Source organism: Blennius ocellaris (genome assembly GCF_963422515.1).
Source record: "Blennius ocellaris genome assembly, chromosome: 2".
In the NCBI taxonomy this organism is placed as follows: Eukaryota; Metazoa; Chordata; class Actinopteri; order Blenniiformes; family Blenniidae; genus Blennius; species Blennius ocellaris.
The window spans coordinates 20,467,178-20,490,861 of record NC_137651.1 but is presented as its reverse complement, the minus strand read 5'-3'; the positions used below and the strand labels follow the sequence as shown (position 1 = coordinate 20,490,861).

At 42.3% G+C, this 23,684-nt stretch overlaps 1 protein-coding gene across 1 annotated transcript; it reads right to left on the bottom strand.

The window, feature by feature from the left end:
• Positions 1–3,582: 3,582 nt before the first annotated feature.
• On the bottom strand, positions 3,583–23,287 carry nlk2 (nemo-like kinase, type 2). Its single transcript, XM_080512420.1, has 11 exons — positions 22,742–23,287; positions 15,466–15,595; positions 15,331–15,386; positions 11,641–11,747; positions 10,209–10,294; positions 8,649–8,858; positions 8,468–8,569; positions 7,512–7,598; positions 6,722–6,920; positions 5,707–5,800; positions 3,583–4,084 (listed from the first exon to the last, which is right to left on the bottom strand). The coding sequence occupies exons 1-11, from the start codon at positions 23,233–23,235 to the stop codon at positions 4,030–4,032; spliced, it is 1,620 nt and encodes a 539-aa protein (XP_080368546.1). The 5' UTR covers positions 23,236–23,287; the 3' UTR covers positions 3,583–4,029.
• Positions 23,288–23,684: the final 397 nt, after the last annotated feature.

The window sequence follows — 23,684 nt, the reverse complement described above, 5'->3', positions numbered from 1 at the left end:
GCATGTCTGTGACGAGCTGCTTGAATTGGTGACGTGACGAGTTGGTCTTTAGATTCAAGTAGACAGAAATAAGAATGATATTGCTGGTTTAACTGCTCCTTCACCTCGGTTGCTCCTCTTTGTTTTTGTTCGCGACCCGAGACGTCAGCTTCTCAACGCCGCCGCTATGCTGGCGTAGCACTCCTTCCTCACCCCCGATTCTTGAAAATCTGGGTCTTTATTCCGAGGCGAAGCGACAAAAATTGAGGAGCGCATTTGAGGAGGAGGACACTAGTTGATCAATAAAAAAAATAAAAAAAACCCCAGCATCACTGGTTCGAAGTCGCGTTACTCTGGCGTACAAAGATTTTGATCCTGAAAAAGCTGGAGCGAGAATTTACGACATCCGAGTCTCAAATTGGAGATATAACAAGAAATACTTGTTGAAAATATATGTCCCTTTTCCCCTTACTTTGTCTCAATATCATCCTCCTACATTGTTTTCAAGCCCATGATCGTATTTTCTGCGGCGACGTATATGCGTTTTTCTTCTTCACGAAACTTTTTTTTTTTATAGAGGCAACTTATAGTCTAGAAAATACATTATGGTCCGTAAGGTAATCCGGTAAGTCTTCGTTAATGTTCAACTTGGTCACAGCACATTGAGTAGTCAATGATTTCTCATGTGGGGAAACAATATAAAGTTAAAGAAACACTCATGTTGGGCCTTTGAAACAGAACAAACTGAGATCCACCCACTCAACATGACAAGTCCTTCCTTTTTTTCTTCTTCTACAACCTCATCCGGCCTTTTCTAGAAAAAACAAAAAAAAACAAAACAAAACAAAAAAGAACACGTTGGTCCATCTTTGGGTTGATCTGGAAATTATGCACGAATGCAACACGAAACAAGGTGAGTTGAAAGTGGAAAACCTGCAACTTACGCAAGAAAACGGCACCAAAACACAACATGTCGTAAGATTCAACTGAGGATTTTCTTCATCATCCAAAAAGTAAAGAGACGTTTGAGTTAGATTTTAGCAGCGCGAGTCAAGACGGGTTGTGAAAATTTAAATAATCTTCTACAGTGGCCGTGCTGCTGACAAAAAGAGTGGTTTTGTCTCATTTTGCAGATTTAAGCATCTTTTCTGGTAAAAGGGACGTCAGATTGAACAAATTTGCCTCCAAAATTGGTTAAACTTATTCTGCTGGAGAGCTTTTCACTCACGCGACATTCAACATCGCACCCAGAAGCTATGGCAGACAATCTTTTTAATCCATGAGTCGATTTCTTTTTCTTTTTTTTTTTAACTAGAGGTCACTGTCGAATCAGCCTGCGTGCAGAGAAGACATTTTGTTTGTGCTTGCAGTGATGAGCCGTGGTCACAGACGATGGTTTTCTGAGGACGTGATGGTTTTTAACTACAAAAGGATTTTTTTTGTTTTTTTTGTTGCAGTACTACCTGAGAGCTGCAAGATCACAAACATCCAACATCAGATTTCAGCTTTAGGTTTGCATAGAGAATTCTTTTAAAATAGCACGTTATGATATAACCAGGCGGTTATGAGTCTCCTTCCACAAAGACAACAGTATCTACCTGGCTTTTCTGTGTGCAGGTTGCATGTTCTCCTCCTGCTTTCTTGGGTTTGTTTGGGTTTTTTCCCCCCAGCTACTCCATTTTCACAGTACAATAAGTAGCATTTGAGACCATTTGACCTGAAATGGGTCCATCGTGATAAAACCACCATGGACTTCACAACTTTGTGCTGAAATCACTTACTCAATAGTTGCGCCTCTGCACACAGTCTAAGAGAGTCAAACTCTTCCTCCTGAGTATTTCTAAAGGACTCGGATTTTTTGAGATGCACTTTTCACTGTCATGTAACTTACGTGTTGCTTCTCAAATTCACTAAAATTCCCCAGTATCCTCTTATGACATGTAGCTTTAGTGTTTTTATATATATATATATATATATATATATATATATATATATATATAATCGCCGGCTGATTTCTGCATTACAGTTTGGTTTTAATTCCATAAAAAAAAAAAAAATACAACTTCTCCAGGACTGAGGTTGTCTGAACTGTGTTGAGTTTCTATGGAAGCTGAAATAACAAAAAGCAGAGAAGCCTAAATGTTTTCATTCGTTCGCCATAAGAATAAGACCCAGATTTTAAAGAAGCCAAGATTTCTTCAGGAGTCTCCCCTCCTCCTTCTCTTTGGGGTTAAGTTTCATCCGAGTGTGTGAGGAGTTCCCTTTCTGTCCAAGCAGGGACTTTATAGGAGGCACACAAGTAGACGACACACATTGCTTCATCAAAAACAACGACGTCATGACGGGGTTTTCTTTTTCGTTTGCCCACAGGCGAGTAATGAACTGGAGTGTGAGCAGTGGGATTAAAAGCCGAGTCCGAGGAAGGGGCCTCCTCATCGCCGCCGACGCTCTTTGGGGAAGTCGGCGTTGGTGCGGTCGGGTTTCGGAAACGGGACATCGCTTTACGTCGAATCCAAACTTCAACCTTCACCCTTCAACCCTCAATGATCTTTCCCGACACAGAAATCAATCTTCTCTGGGTTACAGGACTTCAGCCACAGTAAAAAAAAAAAAAAAAGGTGAATTGAACCAGTTTCTTCGTTCGGAGGCCTCATGTTTATGTATCATCACTGGAATCGCTCCCAACACAGCCGGGGTGTACATGTAAAACTTCACGTGTCCCGATATTAGGCCCCGTTTACGCGACTGAGTGAAAACTCGTAATTTTTGGCATTTTCGTTTCCGAAAAGATTTGCGTCAACACGGCAAGGTTTACACAGAAACGTTGAAAACGTCATAGTTGGCATGCCAGGCTACAAGTTGGCAAATGCAAGGACATTTGAGTTGTTGGGGGTTTTTTTTCGTTTTGTTTTGCGTCGTCGTCGTGTAAACGGGGCTTTAAACTAGATTTGTGCAGGTATCATCTATTTTTGTTTTGGATACATTTGTGCGTCTCCTCTCATAATTTTTAGTGAGCAAGTGACGACTTGTTGACTTCATGCAGCTTTTTAAATGATGCCATTTTCAGAATAAAAGTTTTGATTTTAAAATAGAAGCTTCAAATTGAAGATTTAAACAAATTTGAAAGGTTTTACGCACAGTTCAGCTTGATCACGTCCGTTCTTTTTGGCTATTAATCGGTAAATTACACCAATAATCGGTTAAAAGCAGAGTTGTGCCATTCAAGAAGGACGATACAAATTTGAGACGCACACATATCAGCCATAACTTTATGACGACCTGCACAATATAGTCGTTTTGTCCCACCGGGACTCCAGTACTTTTCTTAAGTGTCACAATTAAAAAAAAAAAAATGTCAAGATGACCAGAGCAAAAAAAAAAAAAAATTTTTTTTTTTTAAAAACAACCCAGTGATGATGCATAATTCCCACACAAGTATCACAATCTTTGGCAACCTAATAATTTTTTGGAAGGGGAAGGGACAGCTTAAAGCAAAGCTTTTCTAAAGGTTACAAGACAAATGTGAAATAATTGGGGAATCTGACAATCGATTGTCTGAGAAAGAAGCAACGTGAGGATAAATTCATCTTCGGGGGGGGGGTTCAGTGCAGGGGAAGCAACATTGTGTAAAAACTAATCAGCGTGTGATCGAAGGAATTTTTAAAATACACATCTTTTAAAATTAGTAGTAGCATATATAGCAAAACAGATGTACTTCATTACCTAAGAGTTAAACCTTATCTACCTGGAGGTGACTAAGGGTTTGTTTTAAACATTCTCATTTGGTCTAACGGAGCGTTCGGACTTTTGCATACCGACTGTTCAAACAAGCGAACCCCCTCCTGTAAAAATGCCATTGAACAATGGATTTCCTCTTCATTTGTTCCATTTTTCAGCAGACCTGCGAGTCCCGCTCTCCAGTGACATGCTACACAGGTGATAGAAGACTTTAGAGACGCTTTTCTTGTTCCCACTTTAGCAGCTTGTCGATTGGGAAAAAAAAAAAGAAGACGACGAAGAAAAGACGATGACACACAGCGGCGGCGGCGGTTATTCCCACACCAGCGGAGATGGAGGCATTTCAGACGGCTGAGCCACGGTGGAGCTGTGCGAAAAGCAGGCCAACAAGTGGGTGAAGTTAATATTAGCTGCCCGCCTGCTTATGAGCTCAAGGCATTTGTTGTTTGAATGTCTGGTGGTTAACTGGTGCCGCATTCCACACGGCCGCGGTCAAAGCTTTGGTCACTTATGAGCTGAGTCAATTCATCTCATACTTGAATCGATCAAAGCCATATTTATTTATTGAATGAAAAAAAAAAAAAAAAAACACAGAATAGATGCATGGAAAAGGCAAAAATCAAACTTTAAAAAAACTGCCTTTTTTTTTTTTTTTTAAGGATGGAAAGATCTAATGCAGGGGTGTCAAACACATACAGCCGCACCAGTGAAATGGTGACAAATTAACCCTCAAATTTAAACTTTAAAGTCTTTTTCTGTCGAGTGAAAATACAATTACGACCAAAAATGAGTCAAATCTCAACATGAGGCCAATTTGTATGAAACCTCCTGGTGTAAAACACAGAGGTAGTGAGCTTTCTTGACATCTCGGATCTTAGTGTTGCTTCGTGTTCACGCAAGTGTCTTAAGAAATTTAGTTAAGAAAAATACTACTGCTAAAAAAACAAAACAAAACTTTGACTAGTTTTTTTGGGAGGCTCTTGCGGGGCCGGGTTTTGGCCCACGGCCCTTCATGTTTGACCCCCCTGATCTAAAGTGAAGTTGTGGATGTCTTTGACTTTGACACGGGATTTAAAAAGACGCGCTTCCCTCAGTGGCCTACAGTGGCGTACCGTTTGGTTGGTAGATAGAGGTTGTCTTCTTTGTGCTTTGAGATTTGTTCTTAACAGAAATTCTGCAACTTTTGACACATTTTTCCGAGATTTTCTTTCTCTTTACCCTGGAGCCAACATGTGTATATTATTTATAACAGTCATATTTTTTAAGGGGATAATTGCACACTTCTATGAATAACTCATGATTAATCACACTTTTTCCTTTTTATTTAAAATTCTATCTGTTTAAATTTGCAGAACTTGAATATACAAAGCATGCAAAGGCAATTTAATGCAAGAAATGCATTTTTTTTTAAACGTCGATATCATGATTAATATTGAATTAGTGATATTTTGTGCAGTTCTGATGTGCTTTTGTCTCACAGGATGAGTCAGGCCTTGGTATTGCTTTGTGGCGTTTGCATGTTAACTTCACTTAAGCGCGACAGTACAGACCTCATCCTATCACTCGATAGCAGTTGGAAATTTAACGTGGATAACCTGGTTATAGTAAGTAAATAGATAGATGAATGGACCGCAAGTTGAGGTTCTGTGCAAAAGCAGCAGCTGTCATCCTTTGCACATATTCTAATCAAAGTGAAATATTAAAAAAAAAAAAAAAAAAACCTAATCCCAGATGTCTTTATATCCCCTGCCAAGCTCAAACGCATCCACAAACTTTGTTGTGAAGGCCTCACACGGCTCTTTAGATCTCTGTGTGAGGCGTCATTAAAGTCTGCTGTGAAATATTTCAGGGTTACAAATGAAACGCATGCATGAGAGCATTGAACCAATGTGACATCCAGAAACTCTCCAATTCTCAGATCACCAACGTTACGTTTGCTGAAGTAAAGATGTCTAATGAACAAATATGCAGGAGAAAAGAAGAGGTTACCTGATGAAGCTTTTGAACGCAGCTGACTGAGGGTTTATGCAGAGTGGAACTCGACTCCCCTTCTGCTGCTCCAAAATGAACTGATGGATGATCTCTGTGAGGGAAGCACAGCACATCTTACTGATCGACAACTTAAACCGAGACACGGTGGACACAGCGGCATCAAAGAGGCTCGTTTCCTTAAATGGCTTGATGATTTCGGTGAGTGCCGCTTCAGAGAGAAGCGGCACGTTCAAGTTCTTGTCACAAAGCACAAAGAGGGTGAACGAATTACTTTAACAGCTTGGAAAATAAAATGGATCCTTCTCTTTCAGTGATCGACGCTACTTCCTCTGCCGACCAGACAAACAGGTGTCAAATTATATTAAAATAAACTATTCCGGTTTATACGGAAAAGGCAGAAGTGATAAAAACAATGTAGTGTGCAGGTTTGGCCACCAGTGGGTGCTCTTGTTTGCGTTTGCGCAGAGAGCAACATGATATAAACAGTAATGAGAGTACATGGACATTCTATGGAGACAGCGCATAAACGGACACTCAAAGCACAACAAACGTTTTCTGTGTTCCCTTGAAAATGTTGTGCAAATGGGGCCTTAGTTTCTAAACCTGAAGCTAAATGACTCCTGGTTGATTTGGAGTATTTTTCCAATAGAAAATGTCATTTCTAACAGCTGATCCCGATTTGTTACTTTAAAAAAAAATACCAGTTACATTGATGTTCGTGCATTATACGTTACTTTATTTGACACGCACGTTTCCCTCTTTATTCCTGCTGTATGTTTCTCTTATTGCTTGTAATAATTCTGTTATCTACCCCTTTGTGTTGCTGCAGCCGTGAGTTTTGTCTCTCGAGGTTGCAACTATTTATACTGTTAATATCAATACGAGTAGCCTGTAGTAGTGACACTGTCGTCTCTGCATCTTATTCACGTCTCCTTTCCCCATCAGACTCTTTGGAGGAAGGCAAGCTCAATGTTAAATCGTTCAGCACGATTGCGGCGGCAGACGTGCGTACCTTTGACGTGTCTGACAGAGCTCAGGTTCTTTTCAAACCCGTCGTCAAACTTGGGGTTGGTGACCGGCTCAAAGTCGCTGGTGTAAACCCGGCCGGACGACGTGGTGTAGCAGCATTTGCACATGCACGTGTGGTAGCGCAGTCGACCCTCGTCCAGGTACGGGTGAGCCAGGGCGTCCTTGGCCGAGATCCGTTTCGACTGGTCAGACACGTTAAAAAAAGGAACGATTACATGAAAGGGGGGGGGGAGCGAATGGCATGCTGTCAAGCAGGATGACCGTGACATTAAGAACGCTGACTGAATGAAGAGTTAATAAATGTCGGGGTCTGAAATAATACGCGTGAAATTAAATGTAAATGAGGTCAGATGAGGCGGAAATATGTGATCAACCGATACGCACTGGCATTTAAGTGGCAAAGATTAAATAAAAAAAAATAAAAAAAAGACTACGAAGCAAGTAAGAATGCAAAGCTAATTTCATTTGATATACAGATTGTAGAAGCTTCAAGGGGTTTTCAACCAAATCATACGCGGGAGGGTTTCTTCCAGATTTTGTGATTGCGAGATCATATTTAACTGATTACGAAGTGAAAACACAGTCTCCTCGGTACTTTTATGATTCCCCCCCCCCCCCCCCGGGCACATCTGTGACCTGTAAAAATCCTTCTTTTGTCGCGAAACACTTGTTGTACAGTCTGTGCGCCGTCCCACACGGCGCCGGCGTGGCACTGCGGTGACTCCTGTTTATTCATTTGCAACACATAATGCAAAGCGGCTGCGGTGACTCACCGGATCAAACACCAGCATCCTGCAGAGGAGGTGCACCGCCTCGTGTGTCGCTTGGCTAGACAGTGTGTAGAGAACAGGAAGTGATGGCTGCAGACAAAACAAACATCCAATCAGCTTTTACAGTGCTTGAAAGAGCAAGGAAAATCCATTTATCTGCTCATTAGACCTCATGGATATTCATTCCAGATCAGAGTCTGAACTGGCTGCCAGCTGCTCGGAGTGCTGCATCGATGATGTTCAGGATTTGTTGCTTCAATTGCACATGAAGTGTAATAAGGATTTATGCATAATCATGGATCCATGACTTCTAATGCACATGGGACACCAATGCTTTTTAGGATTTGCACAGTGAGAACCCCTCGAATCTCTCCGATCTCCAAATATAAGCATGAGTTGGACCAGACATATCATGTAGACGAGGGTCGGGCCACTGATATTTGATCCTACCAAGTAAATTGTGACCCAACATGTGTACAACAACGGATACTTACAATTCAACATCCCCACCCCCCCCTCCTCCTTCAGGAAAATCAGATCAGCAGGGGCTTTAAAACATTTATATTACTTCAATCTGAATATCGCGCAGTCAATTAAGGCCGTTGACTTTTGATCTTTTATTCTGCTAACGGGCTTCATGCCGCCAGATTCTACTTCTGCATGTAGATGCATGCCGTTTTCAGCCTCCGCTTCTCCAAAACGTGCCCTAAAAGTGAGATATTTGCTCTTCGTGAGCTCGTCTTGTGCCGCTTTCCGTGGTCCGCAGCTCCATCAGCTGACAGCCGTGAGTGATGCGTTCAGGTGCGTCACATAAAGCCGCCCCGCGAGACTCCATGGCTGAGAAATCTTCCTCCTCAGAATCCCAATTAGCAAATAACCGATAAAAAAACCCCAAAACTTTATCAATAGAGATAAAAACCCTCGGTGACCCCCCGCGGCTCGCCCTGAACATACGGTACCTGCTTGTGAGGTCCTCTGAGAATGTGTGCGCGAGCGCCTTCGCACGCCGTCCTCATCGCCTCCATGGAGGGAGTCCCCAACAGGTCAGTGATTAAATCCAACTGCACGCGAAAACATTCCAGTTAAACATTGCGGGAGAAAATAGCCCGGTGTTCCGGTTGGATTGGCTGAAGGAGCGACCTGCTGGATGGGACTCTGGGCCTGGAAGAGGATGCGTCGTCCCAGCAGCTCGGCGAAGATGCAGCCCACAGACCAGATATCGATGGAGTTGGAGTAGTGGCGGCTCCCCATCAGGATCTCCGGAGCTCTGTAGTACTGCGTCACCACTTCCTGAGTCATGTGCCGGGACTCGTCCGACTCCTCAACTCGCGCCAGGCCAAAGTCACAGATCTTAAAGACGAAAGCATTCAGAGGCTCCTTACAGAAAGCCACATCGGAAGGATAATCTGCGTTTTGTCCATAAATGTAAGGAAACTAGCGGCAACTTGAATCTGACCTTAAAAATCCATGTTACTTCTGTCAAAAAACAAAGCTCCGCATCTTTAATGCACTAAATATCTTTAGAATATATCCAAATGAACATCTACTACATAACTCCCATTACAGATTTAAATGATAATAATGACTATAGACTAGAAATGACTTAATAGTACAACATTTAGAATTGTTTGAGGATAAGTCCACTTTCACAGAGCTTAAAACACATTATTCCACCAAATGTACCTTTTAACATATTTTGTTATGGCAAAATGTAGTTTCTGGTTGAATGTTCGACTTTCTTGATGTCTTTCATATCATAAACTTTTCATAGAAAAGCAAAAAGAATCAGTAAGAGTTTATATTTTAAATACATGTTGAGTGTTCAAGCATTTCTTTTTACATTTTAATCCATCTGCATTTCACTTAAATTGTGTTTTTTTGCAAAATAATTCATAGTTTAGTCCAGGAGTATCAACATAAAGCTCATAAGCCAAAACCAGCCTGTAAGAGGCTTCAATCCGAAATTGTAAACAGTTTTGAGAAAAATCAAGATTATTATTTTTTTTTTTTTAAGTTGCGGACACAACACTGAGACCCGAGCTGAGATGTCGGCATGACAACTCGCCACCTTGTTGTTCAAAGGTTTGGAAATACATGCATCATGCAACAGTTATAGCAGATTTTTCTTTGACAATTTCAGTGTATTTTGCACCAGAAAGTATCTCTAAAATTGGCTTCATGTTGAGATTGTGCACTTTAAGTTGAGTTTATTGCGTTTACACTTTTGAAAATCGATTTTATGGCTTTTTCTTTCCAAATGCAATTCCATTGTTTGTATGGTGACATATGGATGACGACAATGAAAGGATACTGATTGTAGTTATATACTATAGGAATTGTTTGATTATGGGAAAGAAATTGGGCCGTATGTGGCCTCTGAATTAAAATGTGGTCGACACGCCGGTTAAAATCTATTTCTTCATCTTCTGTATTTTGGGTCTCTGCTTTGTTCAAACTGCGGATGTGTACCCCTGAGCCTTTATGCTACATGCTGTACACGAACCATCAACTCCAGATTGTTAAAGCACTGTGATGAGAAAGTGTCTTGAAGGATTTGTGTCTGGTTCAAACACGAAACACTTGACGCTTAAACATGCTATTTATAGCCGGAGCGTTTCACCGAATTTGCACAGATTTCTCTTTAAAGTGACGGCTTGAGCTCGGTGGATATGAAGAACCGACGCTCCTGAGCTCACGTACCTTGAGCACACAGTTGCTGTTTACAAGGAGGTTGCCAGGTTTGATGTCTCGGTGGAGGATTCCAGCTGAGTGGAGGTATTTAAGTCCTGGGGATGACATGCAGACAGCGCCAGTGGGTGAATGCACAGGCGGTTATCACGAGTCAAAGCAATACATTTCCCGTTTTGAAGGGTAGAAAACACTGTTGGAGTCGCTGCATATTGGACATGTGCAGGAGTTCAGAGGACGGCAGCCCGGTCGGTTCTTAATTGAAAAACTAAATACTTTAATGGGATTTTTCCACAGGGGTTGGGCAGTCACACCAAGCACTGGAGCCTACTCCGGAATAAAGCTTTCCATGGGAACCTGCGTGCACTTATTGACCGTTTCATTCAGTTAAATGAGCAGCTGACAAAGAAAAGGGCCAGGTGAGGAAAAGAGCGTTGAAATTCCAACAAGTCTTTCAAAACTAAGGAGGGCAGAACGTCCCCACAACATTGTCATTATCATCATTGGCTGATCCATTAATGAAAATGCATGATATTCTCAACTTTTGTTTTAGAAAGGGCTTCTGTGTGGATAGAACCCAGAATATTGGGTTTACAAGCTTTACATTAACCGATGAAAATAACGACTGTCGATTTTGATCAAACCATGACCAAGCACTCCTACATATTCAAGGAAAATATAGCCACTGAGTTCATGAAAAAAAGCCAACTATGTATGCAAGTAGTTTAGTATATCACATGGAGCTTATCTTTCACACATGAAATGTGAATTATACAGTTATTATAAAGCATTTACTGTTAACATCTGGTTTGAATGATTTCAAAACAAACCTTCCTTTCATTATAACTTGTGAAATCACCCCGCAGGCCACAGAATGGGGGGAAAAAACAGTTATATGACCACATGTTAGTTGCCCACGTCTTATTAAATTAGCGTCATCCTGTTCAGATTTGACAAGAGTCATAACAGCCTCCCTGCAGACACGGAGACTCATTTTTGGATCAGCTATTCTGCCAATGGGCTGACTTTATTAGCAGCTGCATGAAAAATCTAAACTAATTACAGCATCCTGCTCACAGTGGGGGTTTTTCCTCATCATTTTGAGGTATTAAAATCTAAAAACTGTGGGCCACACACTTTCATAATCTTTCTTTTAGAGATCTTGAAGATCTTCCCATGACTGGCAAAAAGATCAACCACAAACAGAAGTGAAATATCCCTTCACAACAAGGTTAATTTACACCCAACCTGAAACCACAACCCCAACTTGACAATTTTTTTTTTTTTTTTTTAATGCTGGAGCCCAATGGATGCTTAAAAGAGAAAAAAAGAACTGAAAAAGTCAGTTTCATGTGTCGTTTAAACGACCGAATGGCCCACATTTGTCAGAAATCAGTTTACCTTCCACAGTTTTCAGTAAACGGTAGTAATTAGAAGGACCTACCTCGCAGAATCTGATAAAGAAAAACTTTGGCGTGGTCTGAGCTCAGAGGCTGTGGTGATACGATGATCTTATGGAGGTCACTTTGCATCAGTTCAGTCACCACATAGCTGAATAAAGACGAGTTAAGGTTTACCAACAGCATAAAAAAAACCAAAAAAAACCCCAGCACAAACGTGGATCTAACTTTGTGCTACTACAAAGCCGAGACTCGTGTCAAACCACGCACGAATTAGCAGGTTTGTTCCATTTCCCTTATGGCACCAAGTGCATTATTTTCAACCTTGAAGGTTGTTAGAAGTACACTGAAATGGTAATCGGCATGTTCTCACATGCTTTGTGTTGCTTTGGGACCAGAAAATCTGTACAAAACAGGCTTTAATCACTGTAGCGTCCAAACACCCACAGTTAATGTGCAAAAGAAAATCTAGTGTTTGTCTGCGTGGCCTCGGGGCCACATTAGCAGCAGTTTACTTCCCTCGCCTCAATTCCATGTCGAGTGGAAGGTGCTGCGATGTGAAGGGAGATGAAAAGAAGAGGAGAGCAGGAAAAGGAGCAGTGTCGAGGAAGAAAAAAAAAAAACCTTGAGTTGAATTTTCTCATGTTACAACCTTATTCCGACATGAATTAAAGTCATTTTTCTCCTGAAAATTCTACCCGTAAGGACAATGTTGACAAATAAGGAATCACATGTTGGCGTTCACAGCTTTTGCTCAATACTCTGATGCACCTTCAGCTTGACATTCCAGCCTCAAATCTTTTTGAATACGTCGCTACAATCTTTGTGGTATCAGAATATGGTGTAAGCACACAAAAAAAACGGAAAAATAAAACCAGGGTCTTGTCACAGCTAGTATAAATTAGAGGCAAGAGAAAGAGCACAGTTACTCATAAAAGACATCAACATCATCCCTCTAAGAGTTTGTATTTATCACGAACAATACCGTTATTTCAATATTCGATAAAACCATTACGTGTTCATACAATATTTGTACGGCCCTACAAGGAATCACTCATTCAAATCCAAGTTTGAATGCATTAGTTAACTGAGGTCAGTCGGTGTGGATTAATCAAAGGAGTCATCATCCAAAAATGGAATTACAATTCGCACCATGGTGTCGGTCCTCAGTTGAAACGCTTGAAAATCTGGAGTTTCAAAGCAGCTAAGTTTTTTGTTTGGGCTCCTTGTTCAAACCAGAATGAATTTTAAAGAAGCCTACTCATCATGAACATCAGCTGCTTCTGGATTCTACAAAGCTTTAAATAGTCTTTTTTTTTTTTTCCTTGAACAATGACAATAAATTCTATTTCGAGTGCAGTTTTTTTGTAAATAAGTGCTCGTTAATCACACCATGAAACCATGTAGAATCAGTTTCGCTCCAGATTCGAAACATTAATACTTGGTAACACAAAACCAGAATTTTGAGATGGAAAAACAAGATAAGCAAAGTGTTGCAATAGTGATGTGAAGAAGAAGAAAAAAAAATGCTATCTGTGATGCAATGTGGTCCATGCACTTTTTCCACTGCCAAGCTTTTTGAAACCCTGATTTGAAACGACGGAAGGAATCCTTTAGTTTCCCTCTGGAAGGGGTTGGTGGTCCACACTTCCTCAAAACTACCATGTAATTTGATTCATTTCTCCAAGTGTTTGAGAGATCACGCTCACAATTCTGAGGGAGGTTTAACATGAGCCCGACATTACTGTAGGCGTACTGGGGATATTGCATGAAACAAGAAATACTGATAACACCCTCACGACTTCAGAAGAACTTTAAAACTAATTCAACTCATTTCTGCTTTTTAAATATGATAAAAAAAAAATATATATAGCAGTTATTCGACTGCTTGCTCCCTGCACTTTGCTTATCTTGTTTTTCCATCTCACGTAGTGGCCAGTGAGTACAGATCCACAAATCATTTGGCCTTGGGGGGGGGGGGGGGGGGGGAGGGTTGTGGTTCCTTGAAGCCTCTAAACCACAGGTTTCGTGCAAAGATCCAGCGTTACACGTGAAGTCCTGCACAGCTTATTGTGTTTGGGCTCACCGGCAGGTCAACAGCTGCTCTCTAAAGCTGTCAAAAAAAGACACTTTGCCTCGGATCACAAGGGTCTTGCTCTTTGTTAATCAGCGAGTACAAACAGAGACTGAAATCAATAACTCCCCGTTGTTTTTGGGGTTGGTTTTTTTTTTTTTTAAGCAGGCCTCTCTCTGCATGCACCACTGAAGCTCGCAAGGCTAAAGCTTTCACCTCTGGATGCACGAATTAGCCAAAATCCATGCAGCACTTTCCGCGACGGGACACTAAGCCGCTTCGTTCTTTTTGTATGAATAATGAAGCAAGCTCAATAAAAGTAATTGGAAGACGACGTTTCAAAGGGCCCTAATGGCCGAAGAGTGCTCGACGTGCAGAACGCCCGGGCTGCAGAGGGAGGAAGCCGCCAAATGAGTCGATGAGGGACATATCCCGGCTACAGAGAGTCACAGTGAGCGCCTCTCTATGTAAACAGCATCTGATCGTTAGTGTGGCTGTTTGGATACGAGATCATGGACGCTAGATTACGGAGAACTGAAACGCTCGCAGCAGTTGTGAAGCGAGCGAACGTCGCCAACAAAGAGGTTTGTTTCCATTTGGTGAAGACAAAAGAGAGGGATTGTTGAAGGGAAAAATACGTTTTACATTCTATATCTGCAGAAGAACAAATGAAAAAAAAATCCTTAAACATAAACACTTCCAGACAATAAATACTTATACTTCCTGTTGTAGGTTAGGGTCAGCCTACCCCTAAACCTGGATTTATCTGATGCCAATTTTATTCAAAAGTCTTATGACGACGACTGAAAATCCAACTCCTTTGTGTGCACATTTAAATATTTTCAATCAAATACTAAATTAATTCTCTTCAGTTCCATGGGCCTTGAAGGAGATATATATATATACACACACACACACACACACACATACACAGTATAATTTGTGGTTCACAATAACATAATTATCAAAACACTTCACTGTATTTACAAGTACGTAATTACACAAAATAGCTTCCAAAGGTCAGTCATTAACATACAACGCTATCTTACCATCTTCACCAGTTAAATGTGCCATGGTCATTATTTATAAAGAAACAGTATTTGTTCATTTTTCCGCATGCATCTGTTAATGCTGAGGGTCCCCAAAGACTATCTGAACCTCGGCAAACTGTCAATAATGCTAAAGTTATCCTGAGGGGAGTTTTGGCCAAACGCCTGAAATTCAAACGTTTCAAAGAGTGAAGAGAAAACTTATTGATTTAAAATTCTAATTTGGACTGAAACTTGTGAACTCCCACTCCTATACAGGAGCACCAACATGATGTGTTCCAAGACAGAAGACATTCTGCAATACGTTGCATTAAAAACAGTTTGTCCCACTACAGATCATTTGCTACCTTTCTTTATATATAGATTCCCTCCATAAGATGTTCTGATCTACAGATCTGCTCATGTACGTCCTCACAAAGTGCAATTGCCACGATAAACCAACTTGTAAAGGAGATTTCAACTGAAGTTGTGCAGATATGGTAAAAAAACTGAACTTTTGGTCCCGCTGCTAAAAAGCCCAAAGTGCAAAGTCAAACTTAACTCTGATATCAAGCGAGAAAACACCAGAGTGGAATTAAAAGGTTAAAGTCAGAACTACTGTAAAAGGATACATTTCTTCAAAGTAGTCGATGTGTGGAGGTTGCAGTATGTCCAGAGCAGAGAGCACCTGAGGACCAAGTCAGAGCAGAGGTCAGACAGATCCCATATTCCTCTCCATTTCTGCGAGGCCGTGGTTCAGTACTCACATTTTCATGTTTGAAGAAGCACAGCATCTTCAGCTCCCGGAACACCCTCTTGCAAGAAACGAGGTTTTGGAAGACATTGGGCATCTTTTTGAGAGCGACTCGCTTTCCGTCTCGGGGGTCCGTCACTGACCTGGACAAGTTGGACAAACAAACACAACAATTTCTCGTGAATACTTTCATGCAGCCGAGTGAATTTGATGTCTTGGAACTTGATTCGGTTTCGTTTCTGTTCACGGTGCGAGTCAAGGCAAGAGAACCAAAAATTATCAGAAGTTTTGGCAATGCTGTGGTGTTTTTTTTTAGTAGCTCGTTATGGTTCTCTTTCTTTCCCAAAAAAATCCAAGAAATGTCAGCAAGTTGCAACTTTTTCCAAAATGTTTTTACTCCTTGTTTGGGCTACATTTTGCAAGAGTGAAGCGAAAGCCAACGTCTCGATATGCGAGTGCTCTATAGCAACAAAAGGGCTTCACAGTGACATGGAGATGTGTGTACCGTAGTTTATCAATGTTCAACAGAATCATACAATGTCACTTACATAAGCTTTCCACGAGAGAGAATTTAAAAAGAAAGCACTCAAACTCGCTCAGTAAAACAGAAAAGTAGGAGTCAAAATCAGAATTTTTGAAGAAATAGTGGCAGGGTCGCCATCGCGTATCACTTATTTATTTGGTGTTAAACCGTCAAATAAAGTCCGTGGCAAACCAAAACACAGAAGGAGTCTGAAAGAGGAGAGTGGCAGGATCGAGTGGGACATTTTTTTTTTTTTTTTTTTTTTTTTTTTTAAATCAGTCATGCGTTTTCATTACTGTTTACTTCCACTCAGCTTCATAAATAAATTCAGCGCCGATCACGTGATGATGCGAGGGACTTCACACTGTGAGGAGATTTTTTTAAAAATGACCGAGCCTGTACAAGGCCTCTCGTATTAAAAATCCCTTTGATTATTCCAGTACGGTTTGGGCAGATTGATGAGCTTCAATGTGCAACACAAATAAAAGGGTTGCAACTTTCTCACCATCCTGTTATGGACGTACATGTTTTCCCTGATTAAATTACAATAAACTTGTTTGCATTACGCTTCACATTGACGCGTCATCTGTCAAAGTAGTTGTCCAATTAGAAAAAGCCGCTACGTAGAGGAGAGTAGCTGAGGTCGTGGGGTGCTTGGAGAGAGAGAGCTTGGCGAGCGTGGGGATGGTGGAAGGGACACCGTCAAGGAAAATCTGGGCGACGGACAACTCGTGCGCCAACCCCGGGCGAGGCGACGCTGCAGGACTCGGTATAATTAGCAGTCCTTTCGGGACATGCTTGTGGTTACACCTGGAGCAAATCGATGTTTCCACTCTGTGGACAATATGGCCATTTTGGGCGAGAAGCCACGTCAAGACACACACAGAACATCGAGCCAGGCTGGAGACTTCCCACACAAAAGGATGAATTCAATCTCATGTGGTCAACTGATCATATCTCAATTTAAAAAAATAAAAAAATAAATAAAAATCAAGTCAACAACTACTGCTTTCTGAAACGCTGCGGGTGGGAACTGCAGACGTCCATATGATGGGGAAAAAGAAACTTGTTCCAGTCATACTGGCAAGCAGAAATTTCTTATAATTAAATAACCTAAAGATGATCAAGAGGGCGTTTCTGACCGCCGGCGAAGCCAGAAAATACCCTGAAGTGAGAGTGTGACCAGGTGGTCGAGAGATCAGGCGAGTCAAGCCTCCACGACTGTGATTGGCTGAGTGCCGGGCCCGCCGATAAGCCGGAGAACCTTTAAGAGCAGGAATCAGGAGCTGGAGGCCTCGTGAGGCACCCGGCAGGTGTAAGAGCAACTCCACCGTGCGCACAGCTCGCTGCCGCGCAACCTTCAGGGAACCTTCTCAAATAGGATCAGTCGGAGGAAACAGATGGCTGCGGACTAAGGTCCCAGGTTTCACCGAGACGGTGATCCAACCACACCGGCGATAAGCTCACCGGCTCAAAGCCAGGCAACTCCAAAGAAACAAAAAAACAAAAAACAAAAAACCAAAAAAAAACACCACCCAAACCGCAGCATAATTTTACTGACAGTAGTTCACAGATATGCATTGTTTCGATCCACGAGTGTTGAATATACTACCTGTGTTTTGTTCCGTCTGTATCTTATGTGAAGTCACCATTAGCGGTTTGAAAGGTGTATAGAAATAAAATACATTATTATTATCATTCCGATCTCAACATTAATATCTGGATACCGCCACAACAACCAATTTAACATAGCTCACCTCCTAAGCAGGTCAAGCGTGTGCAATGCCGTTGTGATTATTTGACAGGTCATTAGAATTAACTGCAGAAAGTGGTGATAAAATTAATGGCAGTAATCCAGCACTCTCCTCATGGAAGAGTCACAGTTCAAAGCCTTGGTTTAGAAGATTGTCGAGAGCTCTTGAGATGAAACACTTGATGTATAAATACATCCTGTTAAATATCACTCATTAATTATTCAAACCCAATGTGGAACCTCTGATCCCAACCTATGTGGATTTTATGACACGATAAGGAGAGGATTACTCAAACAGATTTGTAATTTATAGACAAAAATGGCAATTTTATGTTCCAGGAAAATGTTTAGGCGAGGATCAAATGCCTCATTGTCCAAACATGCCAAAGAAACAGCAGCGCTGGTGTCATTTTATCATTTCCTCTCCCCGAGCTGTGGCCGCTGAGTGAGACGGAGGATTTACAGGATCGGTGGACAGAGACGCGGGGACGGAGCCGTAGGCACCTGTCAAAGTGACGAAACCTTTTATGGGAACAACAAACTCGCACTCTTGCCATGTGACATTCTCCAGACGCCACTGTCTTTCACACTGTACAACACGTCTCGGTGCATGACCCACACTGTGATGAGAACATTAATTTAGAATACTTTAATATAATGCAACTCTGTTCAGGTTGCGCTGCACTTTGGCAGAAAGCTCTCGAGCTTCCTCAACGCAGCTTGTTTATTACAGTAATGAACAATAAATCACAAAAGTAACCATCTTCTGATGAGCAGCAGACGATATGGACCAATGCCGAGAAGAGTACATATAACATACACAGTAGACTGAATTATTACAAACACCTAAAGGACCAAAGCATGAATGGCAAGTTTAAAAACATCCATGCTTCAACTTTTGGTATTCGGCTGCTCCAGTCATCAATATGGTCAGATACATGTTCTTATACAAACTGTACCTTTTACAAATGCATATGTAAAACATGTCACAAGTTCGAAAACTTGAATCCAACTGCAGCTCCAAGCCTTGGACTTTATCAAAACAACTGTGTGCAAAGCAACGGTTATATTCTGGTTAAATAGATTGATTTGATATCAGATCGTTTTAAACACTGAAACAGAACTTGACGGACCAAAGAACCTGTCGAGCACCATGACCAACCAGAACATCCAGTTTTACAGGATGATTTAATAGTTACAGACGGCCCAGGTTGAACAAATCTCCCACACTGTAGATTGTGACAGCAGATAGAAACCAGACCATGTTATGAGCAACACGAAACTTCTCGTCTCAACTTTCTGACAACCTTTCAGACCGTTATGTTGAGCAGCTTCAACAGCATTTCATACATCTGGAAGAACTCTTCAAGGAGACTGAACTCCGTGACAGCAGATGGTTTAAAGCCAAAACTGGTGTCTGCTAGATTGCTGCTACTTTCACTCTCTTCAGTGAAAGCTCTTGGCTACCAGCCTCTCGGTTTCCTAAATGATGACAAAAATCTTTCTTGGAAACATTTAAAAAATATATATATATATATAAATATATATATATGCTTCACAGTGATGTCGTTGAAAAGTCCCAGCTTTGTTAAAGAAGCCTGCCGCTCTCGGCGGAAACGGTGCATTTTGTTGGGGACTGTTTTCAGGCGTAGATTAATCCTAATTTGGTGCTCGAGTGAGTATTTGGGACAGTGGGACAAATAAACTGCAGTGTGTGTTCGGGGTAATAAAAGGGCCGTGTCAGCCGGTGTGACAGGGCGGCCCGCTGATGTCTCTTCAGTTTTGTTTTGGGTTTTTTTGTGGAGGGGGGGGGGGGGGGGGGGGGGAGTGAAGCTCTGTGGAGCGGAGAAATAAGACGTGTCGGGCTTTGATACACATGCGCAACATTCAGCTCCGGTTTCAGATCTGAAGAAATCAGCTCGCCCGAGTGATCGTTTAAGGAACTTCCAAGCAAATACAGAAACGGCTGGTCGGCCACAGAAAACCTCTCAAATTGAATATCATTTTTGCCATTTAACGGAGCATTTACATAACTGCGTGCCTGGCCAATCTAAAAAAAGAGACACAAATGGCAAAAGAAAGAGTGAGCAATAGAGGGAAAGTAGGAGGGCGAGTGAGAGAAAGCTGCATGTGAGGAAGAAGCTAAAGTGAAACTTGTTTTACGTAAGCCAGAGTAATTCTGTGTTACGCGCGTGTGGTTGACTGAACTCAAACCAAGCGCAGTGTGATCGGAGAGACTGAAACGCAGCTGTAATGTTTGCTTATGTGGCCGCATCTGACGGCAGGTTCATACCGGACAAAGATATTAATCTATCTGGAGCTGCTTGGGGGGGGGGCACGGCCCGGGAAAACACAACTTTATTACACAACTTTATTTACCCGCCGCCGAAGCCAAAAGCAAATTTCACACAATCACATTACTAAAACATAAAATAAAAAATCACATTTTAGAAGAAGAAGATTTTGACCTTTGACCTTTGACATTGTGCCTCATGGTTACAAGAATAAAAAGGTGTTATGTGTATTATGTCCATTATGAATGCATTTCTGTCCATAACATGGACAGCTTATGGACAATTACTAAAGGAGTAACAACATTTTTCGTGTGGAAATGCAAATGTTTTTGGATCTGTTTACACAACAACGGTGGTCGGAGTCAATGAAAACAAAACTTTTTGAAAACAGCTTCCAAGTTGGAACTTGTTTAAAATGCTCCGACTCCGTGGAAATGGAGGGAAGTGACGTTTCCTCCAGAGTATCATGACTCCCAGTCTATATTCTCCTGGGACTCGGTAGTTTTATAGTTAAACCTTTCGTAGGACTATTGAAAGGTTCTGTCCAGTTCAGGTCCAAAGACACTCGTGGTTTATTTCTTTTCTCCTGTCCTCGTCACGGTCACCGTTATAAATCTATAATTGTCCGTTTTTACATGAAGATGGACTGTGAGGATTAAGTCCTTTTTAGGAAATCGTGAAAAGACATTTGAACAACCTTGTGGACGTCATAGTCAAGAAAATGGTAGTTATGCAAAGATTTTCCAAAGAAGGAACTATAATGAAGATTTGATCGTCTTCAAAACACAGATGCCTTTGTGTCACAGCTTGAAGGCTGTGTCGAGTTTTCTTTTGTGTTTTTGAGACGGACAAGACGCACAGTTGTGGCAAATTCTTCAGCTAATTGGCATCATTGGTGACAGTTATTGTGCGGAGAAATGTACGAGTTAAGAAAAAAAACAAAAACTGGATGACTCAAAGCTTTGGCTGCATTTCGACGATAACACACCAAACACCGAGGTGTTGCCTTAAAAAGTCAGTCAGTAAGTAATTAATATCATTGATAATAGAAACAGTTGGAGTGTGAAGAGTTGCAAATGGAATGTTCATTTGCAGTACTGCAGCCAGCCACTGGAGCGTACCGGCTGACTCACTGCATTAGTCCCTGCTATTTATACACCTGTGATGTAAACAATGTGGGTTCCTCGCATTTTTTTTATTTTTAAAACGGCGACGATGATGCTTTTATTAGAAAGGAAATGCATCGAACACATGGGACGCGTTCACTCTGTGCAGACAGAAAGTGCAAGAAGAAGCCTCCTTATCTATTCTCGCTCAGCCTCCTTTGTTTCACCGCTCCTTGCCTTCACCTCAAGCATCCTCTCGTGCTTTCCACTCCCCGTCTCTCTACTTGTGTTTTCCCCGCTAATCTCCCTGCTCAGTGATCTTGCATTCCTTTGGCAACATTGCAAATCCTCGCAGCTACATTCACCCGCATGACAGCTTGTGTGTGAATGTAGGACGGTTGTACTGGTTCCTGACAGAAAGAAAAAACGGCAACACAAAAAACAAAACACCTTGTTATTGTGCGAGACATCGACAAGACCTGTGTTCTTTGCTTATTGTGCTCCTACAAACGTATTCACGAGCTCACGTTAGGCTTCAGAGAGGGATGGTACAGTTCAGCTGGATGGATCAAGTTCATCAGGGCGACTTTTAAAAAGAAGCCAAGTTAACTCTTCCCAACAAATCTCCCAAGTGTGACAAAAGTCAGTCCCATGAAGCAACGCAAATTCATAATTTCATGCTTTGCCGCAAGACAAAAAGCCTTTGGAATGACATTTGGAATAAGTGTCATTATCCTGGAAAAACCCTATAGAAACAGATCCAAAATTGAATATTCTCAGGATTTCCCCTTTCAGAAACAATTTCCTATTGACCAAGAATGTAGATCGGGTCATTGTTTATATCATATTCAGAACATGAAGAAAAAACCCATAAACTCAAAGATTAACAGTGGAAGGTAGACTTTTTCCTTTCTCTTTTCCCTCTTTAAGGTCTTTGCCTCTTCTTCTACATTGTAAATACACTAAAATTTGAAGTATTTCAGTATTCAGTACCAACCCTTTGACTTTACATCCCATTATGAAGCTTGAAACTACTTGTTAATGAACAACTCTGTTCTCCACTTAAAGAGTCGTCAGTAGAATGTGGGGGAAAAACAAACTTTCAAAAGAACATGAAACTTCACAACTCCTTGGTCCATCTTATTTTAGACTAGAGAACACCCACGTCATCAAGAAAACCAGTTCTCACAAGCAATGTCTGCACACCGACAGTCAACTGCCTCTCCTGCTGCATTCAACAGGTCGCATGAGTAACATTTCAACACCACGAAACAAAACAGAAAAGCAACATGTGTGATGTTGAGGAAATCTCTCTGACGTGTATAGGGAGGTTTTAACCTTAAGGTATAGTCGATGGGTGTTTCTATACATGAAGACTTTCAAGTTAGTGTGAACAATAGCAGATGATTAAAAAAAAAAAAAAAAAGCTATTGTAAAGTGGTTGAAAATAGTTTATAGTTTCTTGTTTACGAGTTATAGTTTATTGTTTCCAAAGGATACATACTGCCATCAGGCGTGTGTGTGTGTGTGTGTGTGTGTGTGGGGGGGGGGGGGGGGGGGGGGGTTAATTATAAAAAAAAAAACAAATTCTACACGTGTTCTGCCGGGCTTACCAGACCACCCCGAACGCTCCGTAGCCGATGGGCCGGTCGGGCTCGATGTCCACCTGCGGCTGCAGGTGGTGCGCGTGCGGCTGCTGCTGCTGCTGCTGCTGCTGATGGTGGTGGTGGTGGTGGTGATGGTGGTGCGCTTTGACGGCGGCGGCGGCGGCTTGCACCTGCGCGGGAGCCGCCGCCGCCGCCGGCCCGGGGGCCTGTCCGGGGGCGGGTGAGGGGAAGTAGGGCTGCTGCTGGCCCGGGTTGAGCATCACCGCCGCGGCCGCGGCCGTGGACGTGTGCTGCTGGGCCGTGTGCACGGCGGCGGCGGAGCCCGGGTGCTGCAGGTGATGCTGGCCGGCGTGGTGGTGGTGGTGGTGCATGTGGGGGGGCGGGAGGTGCTGCAGCTGGTGGTGGTGGTGCGGGTGATGCGCGGCCACTGCCGAGGAGCCACCGTTGTACGCGGCCATCATTTTGGGAACATTGGCGGCGGTCGCGCCGCAAAGAGCCATGCGCCGTGGGCAGAGACGGCCGCTCCTCCCGAGTGGCGAGGCTGGCTACCAGGCTGCAACACTCCGGCTGGTGAAACTTACCAAAAACATGCAGGAGACGGACTCCACGGGGGGAGGAGGGGAGGTCTGGATGATCCAACACCAGCTACTTTTGACTCTATGGAGAGAGAGAAACTCTTCGGACGCGCGTCTTTATCATAATGCCAGCAAGGATCTGACCCACTTCCTCGTAATTAATTCTCTTGCCTGCACACCATCAGACTCCGACAGCCGGGGGCGAATGACGGGAAGCGTATCATGAGCATATGCAGCTATGATCACCCCAATTTCAGATCTGTGCTGAACTCAAAAGAAAGAAAAAAAAAAAACCCGCTCCCCCCCTGAATAAATAAAAAAAAAAAAAAGTCGGTGGCCCTAGATGTCCCTCATGTTAGAGGTGGTGCCCCCCT